General features: G+C 41.7%; 1 protein-coding gene across 1 annotated transcript in view; it reads right to left on the bottom strand.

Moving 5' to 3' along the window:
* Positions 1-2,526: 2,526 nt before the first annotated feature.
* Positions 2,527-12,945, bottom strand: part of COMMD7 (COMM domain containing 7) — a 565,679-nt gene continuing 555,260 nt past the window's right edge. Inside the window, exon 9 of the mRNA XM_044090372.1 lies at positions 2,527-2,749. Within this exon, the coding sequence (XP_043946307.1) occupies positions 2,673-2,749 (77 nt within the window). The 3' untranslated portion in view covers positions 2,527-2,672. The remainder of the gene's footprint in view (positions 2,750-12,945) is intronic.

Here is a 12,945-nt window from a genome sequence, read left to right as displayed (position 1 = left end):
GGATCAGAAGACAAGGCAGGTACAGGCATCGGCTCCGCTTCCATCTGGGCTGGACTCGAGAGAATTTTGGCTAAGGCCAGTGTTCGAAGCAACCTCTTGACCACCCGCTCCACATCGTCCGAGAGACTCCTGGAGGATTGGGAGGAGACAGTGGAGGACTTATGGCTACCAGACATCAATTGCAAGAGGGGTAACTGGGGTACTGAGTAGACCGGCTCCAGAGTTAGGGACCGGCTCCTTTTTTGGCACAGAGTTGGCTCCGATAAAGCTGGTGGAGCCGCTGCAGTTGTTGTCTTCTTGGGCCCGACAGCCTTCGGGTCTGAAGTTGCATGTTTCTCAGGCTTCTTGGTCAGCTCAAAAGCCAGAACCGAAGAAGAAGATTTTCTTGAAAACTTCTTTGATGAGGATTTAGAGGGCTGATTCCCTTCAATACTCACATCAAATGGTCCCTTAAGTAAACCCCTTAGAATGAGCTTTTTTTTACTTTCCTGCAGGAACCTGGAACTGAAACCATGGCAGATAGAGCAGGAGTCCTGCAGATGGACCGCACCTAAGCAATATACACAGCTAGTGTGGCCGTCAGTAAGTGACATCTTCTATGTGTACGAGTCGCACGTTTTAAAGCCAGATTGCTCGGCTTCCCTACCAGTATCTTTAGACATTTTGCACTAGTTATGTCAACAAAAAATGGATAAATATAGCCCAATAGTACACCTACCAATCAATACACAGAAAGGCACAAGAACAAACACAATTATTACAAAACAGCAAAAAGTTTTGTTTTTTTTTTTTTTTTAAACAGGGGGAAAGAACCAAGAACACTGCTAGAGGAGAGGTCTCTAATTTAAATGACGATCTCCTCTAGCCAGAGGAGACGTCTCTAACTGAAATGACAAAACCTCAGGAAAGACAGTAGAAAAGTGGAAGGAGCCCTCTAACTAAGATGGGGCTAAAACAAAGGGGACAAAAAATGAACCCTCTAAGTTAAATGGATTTGTTCAGGACAAACAAAGTTAGACGGGATAGGAATAAACGAGGCCTACGAATGACGATGGCCCACAAAACAATGCTACAACCAGTGAAAAACACAAAAGGGAACTACCAAAAAACTGCTCTACACCACAGAAGTTAAAGGTTATTACGCTAAGAAGATAGCAGAAATATATAGACAAAATGTAAATACAAGAAAGACAGCCTGAGCCAGCGAAAAACAATCCTGAACCAGCAAAGTGGCAAATGAGATCGGGAACTGTCACCAGGCATCATGGGATATGGTATAGCCTCAAGCCAGTGAAAGCTCTCAAGCTTTAGTTTTAGACAGAGTCAGAACTGATGCTCAGTTCTGAACCCAACCGTCAAGAATGAAAGCAAGATAGGACAACATAACATCAATACTTTCTATTGTAGTAATTCCATTATTTAAGTCAACAGTTGTTAAAAATCTAAAGTAGAACAGTCAACAGTTACTACAACATACACAGTGTAAAGTAAAGCTAGAATGATAGTCAAAAGTCACTTGCTTAGAGTCATCAAGGCACGCTCTTCAGAGTAAATGTTAAAAGTAAATCACTGTCTGTAAAATCCTCCAGCAAATACCGACCATTTCTATGGAAGAACCAGTAGCTAAAAGTATCAAACAGAACTCCAAGCCCAAGACTCAACAATGTATCCAGATTACTCCAGGTGAGCAGAAAAACACATGCAAGACAAACAACTATCTACATCTCAAATGAAACAGAAGTACTAATGTACTTTTCAATATTATCAATTCTTAACATACTCAGTTAAACTGTATCACCAAAGTGCCTGGCTTTGTGGCATACAGGAATAAAGCTCTGCTTCTGACCCAGCATGACAAAGTATGAATAGTGACATAGGCACTGGAAAAGCCATAAAGACAAAGGTAGCACTGAGTGTCTAACATCAGGACTCTTAGCCTTGGAGTAAGGGAAAGAAGTGATCCTTGGCAGTTTCATCACATCGAAATGGAGGCTTGCATGTGATGAAAACACAGCTGCTATTCAAAAATATGAGCTTTGTATGTAAAGATGGTGAAGGTAGCCCTCAATAACGTGAGTGGAAACAAACACACGCACACAGGGAGTACAGCAGACCCTTGTGGTGATGCAAGTGCCTACATCAGCCAACAAGGGGCAGAATTAGGACTTGAGTAGAAAACCTATCCTTGCTTGCATCACTAGAAGCAAGACACAGCACAACATCCTCATGGCTGCCCTGATGATGGCCTCCCTCCGGTTTGCTCTCTCCTTTATGCTAGAGACTCCCCAAGTAATGGGTGAATGAATGAATGAATTCAGATGTGACAGGAGGATGCTTGATTGTCAGCAAGCAAACATGGAAATAAGACCTAAGAATACACCAGAGTAACTACTGCTCATCTTAAATATCAAGTTACTCAAAACTCACAAAACTACAGATCATGGCTGGCTGTGAAGTAAGTGGACAAGCAATACTGTTTTAATGAATGATATAAAACATTTAAAAAAAAAAAAGTAGACCACATAATTTCATTATAACTCACTTTTAATACTGTATTTTGCAATTCAGCACTGGTATACATAAATTTATAAAAGTCAGCTTGAGAAATGTATTTTACGCAGAGACGATAGACATCATTTCAAATGTGGAGAATTTGCGTAAGGTCACAGTTTTCAGCTGAAACACTCCAAGCTAGTCTTTGCACGTTCCAGTTCATGAAGAAAATTATAGAATTGTGGCAGGGTTAACTCTGTAAACACAAAAAAATGAAGAAAAGAACAATCACAAAAATTCAAACATTTAATACATTTAATACATGAATTAAGATAATGACATGAGCTTCTAGGCTCCCAATATGGGACGTTTACGAACTTGGGCTAAACATTACCAGACAAACCATCACTGCAGACAGGTTATTCCTTAAAATCCGCTCATCCTAGAAGGCTGAATTTCAAATACAGAAGTCATTTTCCTTTTCTAAAGAAATATTTGAATTACTTAATATTCTAAAGTTCTGGAAAAAGCAAGAGCACAGACACTGGACTGTACACTGACTAAGCTACAAACCAAAGATGTGCAAAAATGAAAGCTATGTATTTACCATACTACTAGACTTGGAAGAGTGGGTCCATCCTTGGTAACTGATCTTTTTAATACCATAAATATAAGGACTATTATATATATTACAATACAAGATACACAAAACCTTCTTCACCAGATGAGAGAAAATATTACTGAGGATTGATCTACTCTTCAGATCTTTTTTTTTTTTTTTTTTTTTAATTCTGGGTTAGATCTTTGCTGGGGACATCTCAGCTGATGAGGCACCTTCCATACGTCCAAGTTATTCACAAACTGCCTAGTAATCTATGAAAGTCTGGTTGTAACCCTGCCAGCCAACGTTACCATCTCCCTGCCTGACTTGCAAAGGTGATGGCATGTGGTGGGGAGAGGACAAGAGAGCCACCACGGCTGCATAGAGCTTACTGGATTTACATAATCGAGAAGCATCACTACACCAACTCTAAGCAATGTGCCTGTCTGCTTGCCATTCTGATCTTCCATTTCCAGCACATCATGCCCATCCCTCTCCAAAAAGAGGGATAGCAGGCAAAACTTCATCATTCCTGTCTTCCCTGGAAATTACTACAAGCACTTGAGCTGCTAATCGAACTCTGGTTGTCTGTGCTGTACTCAGGGCTTCATCCATCTATTCCATGGGGGGGGGGGGGGGGGGGGTTCTATGCTTAGTGATGGAATGGAAAGTTCATTGAATGTCGTAGACCATTGAAACATCCTTTCAGTGACAGCCCAAATGATTGTACATAATTTCACTGTATGATCACAGCTGGCCAACAGGAAGGGACCGGAATGTAGTACAGAGTTATTGGTAACGAAGGGATATGGAAACCTGCCCTTCTCCACTGTAGTGTGATCTCGGAGTTGGTATATATAATTAGCAAGAGGTGAGGGGGAGCAGCCCCCCAAATAAGGTGTTCACCATATCCTGCTCTTGTGGAGGACTGTGACCCCCATACCCTCTACTAATTATGTATACCAACTCTGACATCACAATACAGTGGGGAAAGGGCAGGTTTCCTTATCCCTTCATTACCGGTAACTACATACTATGTTCCAGTCCCTTCATGTTGGTCAACTATGATCATACGATGAAATTATGTAAGATCATTTGGCCTTTCGCTGAAGGGACGTTTAGATGGTCTATGTGTAATGAACAGCCATTTGATAAAAGTTCCATTTGATCACTAAACACAGACCCACCACACAGCTGGCTTACTATACAATGTTCATGTCTCATAAGAGAAGATTTATTCTTAGTAACTGATACTGATAAGACAAAGTCACAAACTTTTCCTACTGAGCAATCTCATCAACAGACCATACTCTTGTTAGCAGAACTAGCCACAGAGGAAGACCTGCATCAGGACATTACATCTAGCATGGAATGACTTAAAAAGGTATTAAGGAAAGACAATGTACTAACAAGAACTGCATTCTTGAAGAAGGCTATCAAGTTAGCTAAAGTTCTGGTAGAAAGAATTTTAGTAACTTCTGGCAAATGGTTATTATTTTACTTATATTTGTTTATCAGGGTAGTGCACTAATCAATATTACCAATTTCAGGCCCAACCTGGGTAAAATATAAAACATTTCACAAACAAAAAATACAGAAATGTAAGCAATAAAAGTGTAAAAATACACAAATGTAAGCAAATAAATTATATTTACAGCAGCAAGACTGAATGCCTTCAGAAAATCAGCTGGCAAGAGTTATCCTTTCTTTTCTGCAGGGCCTCACCTTGATGGTGGTTTTCTACTTGCATCTGCTCATCCAATTCAGTCCACATAGCAGTAGTTAGGTATCCCCAGGTTGAGTGAGAGCCCTGCAGCCTTTTCCTTCCCACCCAAATAGCCTAATGGCCCACCTGTTGGGCAATGATCAGAATGGAGTGTTAAACAGTGAGCCAGCTTTCAGCCTACTCCTCCCCTGGTGCAGAGCCCTACCTGCCACAGCAATCACACCTCCACATGCTGAATCCTCCAGCTGCATGCATGTGCTCCCATGGCACTGCATGCTCTACATGCCCACTGCATTAGTGAAACACCCAGGGATCCCACTAAGTGTTATCAGAGTGGTGAGCCACAGCTGCCTCCCCTCCCACAGGATGGGTGAGCTGGACCTAGCTGCTCAACACCCACTGCCACTCCACCCCCCAGCTCGATCAGGTGCCTTAGCTGATAATCAAACTTTGGTCTCATAAGCCTCAGTCAGGCCTTTATTCTTCTACACCAACTGGGGCTGACCCTGGCAAGAGTAATCTTAGACACCTCATGGAGTATTTTTTGTTATAGAATAAAACAGTAATTTGACCTTCTTTGTATATAATTTGTTGCAGCCACATAATACTTTAGTTGATGTCATAACCAGACAGTATAGGAAGTTCTCATCAGAATTTCAGAATGATGCAGAAAAGCACAGACAAATATATATGTTAAGATCTGATTCTATTGCAACTTTAGGCATAAAAGAGTGCTTATTTCTAAAAGACACTCTTTCCTTGCAAAATGCCAATAAGGAGTCACTATGGAAAAAGCCTGCAATTCCAAAATCCTTACAGCTGATGCAATAGCTACCAAGAAAATGAGTCATCTGGGACATAAATTTTAAACATGCTGAACAGGTACATAGGTATTTACTTGGCCAATGACCACCAGGGCTTTTACACACAAAGCCTCGCAACTCAATTCAATTATATCCACTTGTAACGTATGTATCTAAATTGGAGGGGTATGTTAGAGGGTTGCTAAAAAGTTATATGAAGGGGGTATGTTAGTTAGGGAATGTTTACTGTTGGTCTCCGTCTATAGGAGACATAGGGGCCAGTCTGGGGGTGAATTTATGATTTCCCATCCAGAGTTAATTAGGGAATGTTCACTGTCAGCCTCTGTCTTTAAGAGACATGGGGCCAGCCCCGGGATGAATTTACAATTTCCCATTTGATGGTCAAGGTTATGTCTGAATAGGGCTATGGATGGACTCTGCTTCGGATGGATGGGGAATCTATTCTGTAACATGGGGATCCTTTCAGACACATATCTGACTCACCAGCATGTTCTATTTATGTTACAAAGTTTAAATCCCTGGACCTAGTGTTTCTGGTGCTGTTCATTTTGTGGATGTGCAAAAACTCCATCAGGGCTGGATCAAAGTATGCCTTATATGTTAAGCACAGATAGCATCTCAACAACCTGTAGAAGACAAACTAAACAGACAGGGCTTTAAGGTAATCTGTATAGAACAATGTGGTAAAACCCTGGATTCTAATAATGAAGAACTCTGTGCATGTTCCAACTGCTGCATATGCCTAGTCAGGTATATGCCAAAGGGGGCACTGTACTCAATGACGGGTCTGACAAGAGTCAAATAAAGTGGTACTATAACTTCTTTGGACATGGACGCCATACCCTTTCTTGAAAGTCAGGCAATGTAGAATGATTTTTCTCATCACCTTGATTACAGGTTGATCAAAGGCGAGATTACTGTGTATGTATATCCCAGATCTCTAACTACTAGGTCAACTCTTAGGGGTGTCTTATCAATGGAATAATTTGCCTGGGTTGACATTTTCACAAAAGGCACTATAATGCATTTTTTTCCACTGAGTTTTAATCCATGGCTTTGGCACCAGTCATCTGTCTGCATTAGACCTTCTTGCAGGATACTGGTGTCATGGGGGGAATCTACGATAGCACCCAATTTGCAGTCACCAGCAAACTTGGAAAAACAGAGACTCCTGACATTAGCTTTGACCTCTGAGAAGTAGTGCCAAACAAGAGTGGGCCCAGCATGGGGCCCACTGGTGGCCTGCCTTCTGGTGGAGATGGTCTCACTGATCCTGACTTTTTAGGTCTTATCTGTGAGCCAGCTGACACTCTGAGTTATGTATGAATGTATGCCTTGTTCAGAGAGTTGCCTTAGCCATATCTAGGTAGGCAGTACACCATTTTCCTTTTATCCATTGCCTTGGTTACTTTCTCAAAAAAAAATTTGAGCTGAATTTGTCAGCCAGCAGGTTTGCAATGCCACTCTGCTCAGTGAATCTGGTACCAGCACACTGCTGCATGTTATCTTTTGAGGTTTCAGACATACCAGTAAAAGGCCCTATATGGTTGTCTTTAGCCTGAGAGGCTACTGTGACCTCGTAACTGGCCTTTTTGGATTGAATTAGTCATCTAAGTTTCCCGTTTAGTTTAATTAGTGAGCTCTTGTCATTGTGAGAGTTGCTCTTTCTAATTTGGCCACTTTTCTGTCCTTTGTTATACAACCTGTTAAGATTAGGAATCCACCAGTGTGGTTTCTTTTTATGATTGTTTTTGGGCTTACTTCTGGTAGGTACAGCAGTCTCTCTGCAGCCATTTGCATGTTTTATCCAGTATTTCTCTGAACAATTCTGCATAGAATGTTGTGAACTAAAAGATAGGTAGGGCACTGAATTTTGATAAACTGTCACTTAATAGGATGTAGTTTGCTTTAGAATAGTTCCTTAATGTAACAGGTTTTGCTGGGTTTTCCAAGTTGAATTTTATTTCAGAGGAGACATCTTTGTGATCTGACCTTATCAGTTGAGGATGTAGAATGGGGGCAGCCTGGCAGGGGATGGCCATTTGATGGTATGATGGGGGAGGGGTGCAGCACTCTTCCATACTGGTGAGGATTAGGTCTAGTATGTTTGAACCTCTGGTTGGAGTGCACACAAACTGATCAAGGGCATCTGTGTTAATAAAGTCCAGGAAATGTTGTGCCTGCAACTGGAGGCAGTCTATGTTTCAAAGTCTATAGAAGGGGTAATTAAAATCTCCCACGAAGAGTGTAGATCTACATAAGAACCGTGGGATTCTTGTGACACAGAAGGTGATCTAGGGCTTGCTAAGATATGGTAAGGGACTCTATCTAGGGTGATTTGCATGTGTATTAACTCCAGGGTGTCATCCTGTTTAACCAGTTTTGAGGTACATTTGTAGCTAATGTCAATCAATACACCTCCACCTTTAGTCCTTGTCTGTGTAGCTAAGGTCTTGCCTTGCACTGTTAGAGTAATTTATGTGGCTCTGAACCTTGTTTCATAATGGCATATATGCCTATATTTTTTTTAGAGTGATGACTGCTTGTAGTGTGTGGAGTTTTTTGTTAGGGCTCCCAACATTGAACAATAACACCTTTAGGTTCCTTTGGGTTTTATTTGCTATGTTAGTAGGTTTGTCACTTTGGCATTGCCTAAAAAAGGCTCTGATGGGGTGGATAAAGTTTTAGCAAAAACCTGGAAGCCCAGGAGGGACAGCTGCATGCCATTTTTGGCAAAAATAACGTGATACAATGACAATGTCTTCCCAGGCTGTCAGATATTGATTACCCTTGGAATGGCACCAGAAACTAAGACAGCTGCTAAAGTCAATAATTTTTTGTTCATACTGTGGCATCATCCTTGGTGAAAGTAGAATGCTTCTCAATGCAAGGCATGTACATGAGACACCTATTCAAACAGGTCCATAATGTTGTTCTCTTCATATAGTCCAGAGGTACGTCTCAGTTGACTGATGGCCACATGGGCTAGGATATATAAGTACTGTGGTGCAAAGACTTGAGTATGTGTGTAACTTAGTGGATCCTGGCTCCATTTAAGCAACTGGCTGTTATCTTCTCTTTGTTCTGTCTGGTAAGTAAGGCATCTGTGAGCCATATGATGGGTAAATTGTTTGCTTGCTTTTTGGGCTTTGTTTTCAGGGGTCCACTGGGTGTAATCTTGTGTGTGATGTTTGATGCTATTTTTTGTGTGCGCATTACTGATTGCTGAGGATAGGCATTGCTGTTTACAGGCTTACAAGGTCATTAAGGTTTGGGAAGATTGATTTTTACTGCCTCAGCATAAGATGGTCTATGTCTATAGTTGACACTGTGTGGTGGCTGTAGTGTATGCGTGTGTGTTCATCGTAACCTTGTTTGAAAGAGAGATTTTTGCCTCCAAGGAAATTGTGGATGCACAGCTCTCGCATACTGTGTTGGTTTTTTTTAAGGATTGCAAGGTTGTCTATGTATGTCAGACAATTACTACACTGTCTCAGGAGGTTCATATCCACCCAGTTGGCTATGGAGACATTTGGAAATTGCATATCCATGTTGTCCAGACCCGTACACACAAGCTAGCTCTTCTGAGCTTAACTCTACAATGCTTCAATAAATTACAGATTATGGTCCTAGTACTAATTTTACAGGTAAACTTAACTAACTGGGCACTTGTGCCAGACAATCTACTGAGTGGTAAGCAGCTCCACATAAATGTGCCAAATTATTAGAAGCAGAAATGAAAGTGAAATTTAACTCTAGTCCTCTGGCCAGTAAAACTGCACTTTGAGTCTCTCTGAAGTGCTTCCCATCTCAGACAGACCAGGCAAACATATCCTACCACACAATGGATGACCTTAGTCCTCTTAATGTACAAGCACAGCCAAAAAAGGACCCTCAAATGCATTGCAACAACAAACAACTTACTCCCTAGCTAAATTGCTCTTCTACAAGGCAACTACAAGATTAAAACAGTTCAAATACCAAATAGTAAAAGAGAAAAGGCAAACTGTAGTAAAATACACTTTAAATGCTCAGAAAACAGAAAAATACAAGCAGCAAACACTTAAACAGTGAAAAACAAGTGCAATAATACAGTTTGAAAACTTAGCTTTGCCTGGATGGCAGTGGATTCAGTAGAAGCACTTCCTGAAGCAAGGCAAGTAGCAAAGGTTTGTTGAGCTCTGTGAAAATGATGAGGTTTAAAAGGAGCCAGTGAGTTTTGAAGAACAATGTATATAACACATGTAGGTACTGGATTTTGCAGCATAGGCCTCAACAAAAATATGCCTCTGAGGAAAATTTTGCATACCTTCAGATTTAGATGACAGCTAGAGACAGAAGCTGAATGAATTTCCACACATAACTGAACCAGTTTTCAAATATATCTGCAAGACAGGCCAGAACTACAGGAATGTTCATAGCAGATTATTAAGCTAATGGCTCAACAGCCCTTAGAGGACTAACCAGTTGTACTAAGATTTTATGCAATTTTCTATCCCTAGGGGAAGGTTAACAAGGGTCAGTAAGCAGGGTTTTGAGTATTTTTACAAGATATGTTTGTCCATAAGGGACACTGGCATCACCTTAGGAGGGAATCAGTTCAGATTCTGCTTGAAGATGGTCAGGGAAGGACTCTGCTTCATGTGAACAGGAGGTCTATTACAGAGAAGGGGTAATCTCTGGGACACATATTTGTCTCTCCAGCATGATATATTCATGTCAGACATCAGATTTAGATCTTTGGAATGGGTAACCTTCGTGCAGTTAGTTTTGCGAATATGCAACATTTCCACTGGGGCTGGGCCGGAGACTGCCTTGTAGTACAGAAACAGATCATTCCTCAGTAATCAGCAAGAATCTGAGTACAGTAATAGGACTTTTAATCAGTCCACAAATGCAATGTCGGCTATACCCTGTATTTCTTTTGGTGAGAAACCTGTGAGGACGCTCCAACTGTTGCAAGTGCCTAACAAGGTTCATGCCAAAGGGTGCACTGTACTTGATTACTGGTCTGATAAGGGCTGAGTACAGTGGTACTATGGCATCCTTAGATCTGGATGCCATGCCCTTACTTGTAAGCTGAGCCACATAGAAGGCTTTCCTCACCACCATGGACACATGGTGGCCAAAGTTCAGATTACTATCTAAGTACCCAGATCTCTCACCACTGGGTCTGCTCTTAGTGGGGTGCTATCAATGTTGTAATTTTCATGGGTATTTGATTTCCCAAAGGGCATCATTATGCACTTGTTTGCATTTAGTTTGATGCCATGGCTCTGACATCAACATTGTTTGGGAAGTCAATGTGTGCCCCCAACTTGCAGTCATCAGCAAATTTGGTCAGCCAAAGGCCATCTACATTTGCCTTGACATCTGAGAAGTATATTCAAACATGAGGGGGCCCAGCACTGAGCCCTTGTGGTACTCCACTGGTGATTGGTGTCTTGCTGGACATGCATTCCCCCACTCTAATAACATGTGTCCTATCTGTGTGCCATATGGCCATCATGTAGAGGTTTATGCCCAATTTTGTGAGTTTATCTATAATACCCGAGTGGGGTACTGTGTCAAATGCCTTAGTCAGGTCAAAGTAGGCAGTATGCACTGTCTTACCCTCATCTATGGCTTTGGTGATCTTCTGTAAGAGGTCCTCCAGACTGAGCAGGTAGGCCCTGCCCTTGATGAAGTTGAAATGGGTTGAGTCTAAAGTCTGGATTTCCTGCTTCATTGTTAACCAGGTCCATGATTATCCTTTCCATACTCTTGCATATGAGGCTAGTCAGACTTAGGGGACGGTGGTTTCCTGGGTCAGTTGATGTCCCCCCCTTTTGCAGAGGGATGACTGTTGCTGCCCTCTACTTTACTGGGTCAAAGCCTGTAAGAGCAAAAAAGGACCCAATCCCTTTGCATTAACCCAAACATGGAAAAAAAATTTGCTTTGCCCTTGTAAGTTTTTAAGGTTGGGCTTTTGAGAACATGACAGACTTTTCAGCATCCTCTTAGGAAAACGGAAGTATTTCTAGTAACTATCAGAAGTTCAGAAGCCAGGTTGGCAGCCAAAGGAATAGACATCTGGTGAGTACTGCTCAATGGATGAGTAACTGCTGTTCTCGCTGGTCTCAAGACAAGGGTTCCTCCACAGGATGAGGAAGTAACAAAAGGAACCAGACTTGCTAGGACCAGTAAGGAGCTATCAGGATGACTTTGGCTCTGTGGAATTTTGCCTTCTTACTGAATCTCGTCATCACAGGAAATATAAAAACTATAGGAGAAGCCAGCTGGACATTTGTGAGTAACAGCATTCCTCGGGGGATTCTTCAATGATGGGATAAGGCGAAAGCTATGCTTGGACTTGGAGTTAGTCCAGGAGGCAAACTGGATACAGCAGGGATTTCCCCATGACCAGAAAGTCTTCCAAGCTATCAACATGTTGAGTTTGCTTGTTGCAGAACATACTCCACATGGCCATAGATAACAACTAGGAAGTAGCTGCTGGGACATCACTCTCACCCACAGTATCACAGGTTCCCAGTATTTGAGTAGGATCCAGTAGCAACCTGCTTGCTGACACAATTATAATGACTGCCATACTATCGGATTGCATGGTAAGAACTCAAAGTGGGAGGGAGTGCTGGAAGGCCTGGACTTTCATGAGAACTGCTCCATTTTCAGTAAGCTGACAAGAAAGGATAGTTTTGAAAAATACCAAAATGGACTGTCTGCCCACTGAAATGCACCTCCTCCAACCCCAGGGTAAATTTGACTGTGATGAAGCTGTCCCCAAGGAATGCTATAAGTTGAAGGGATTGTCAAAAGATTAATTGTTCATATTCATCCAACACATTAAGTGACACCTGCCTAAGAAATCCAGATCTGATTAAATGGATCCACATTCTGAGACCACTAGACACAGAGAGGCCAGTGAAGAACTCTCATGTGGCATAAGGAAGACTCACAGATGGCTGCTGCTCCAGGATCAGCACGAACTGTATGCAGATCTGAGAAGAGATGATAACTTAACTTGGAGGAATTAGATTCTGTCCTTAGACAGCATTATTCTGCAAGTTTGTGCCCAGTCATCAGCTGTAACAAAAAAAGGAAGCCAATCTGGTGGTCCCCTGCTATAAACAAACTATACAACAGAAGGAAGAAACTGTTACAGAAAAGAGGAAAATCCCAGGATGCAAAAAACTCCCACACCAGCCTCAGTATGAAGCTGAGATCCCTCATAAAATCCTCAAAAGCTAGTTACGAAAATAAAATTGCCAAAGATTCCAAAGACAACCACAAGGCATTCTATA

This window comes from Protopterus annectens, chromosome 12.part0 (genome assembly GCF_019279795.1).
Source record: "Protopterus annectens isolate FY-2018-M chromosome 12.part0, PAN1.0, whole genome shotgun sequence".
Taxonomy (NCBI): domain Eukaryota; kingdom Metazoa; phylum Chordata; order Ceratodontiformes; family Protopteridae; genus Protopterus; species Protopterus annectens.
This window is presented reverse-complemented; position numbering and strand designations above follow the sequence as displayed.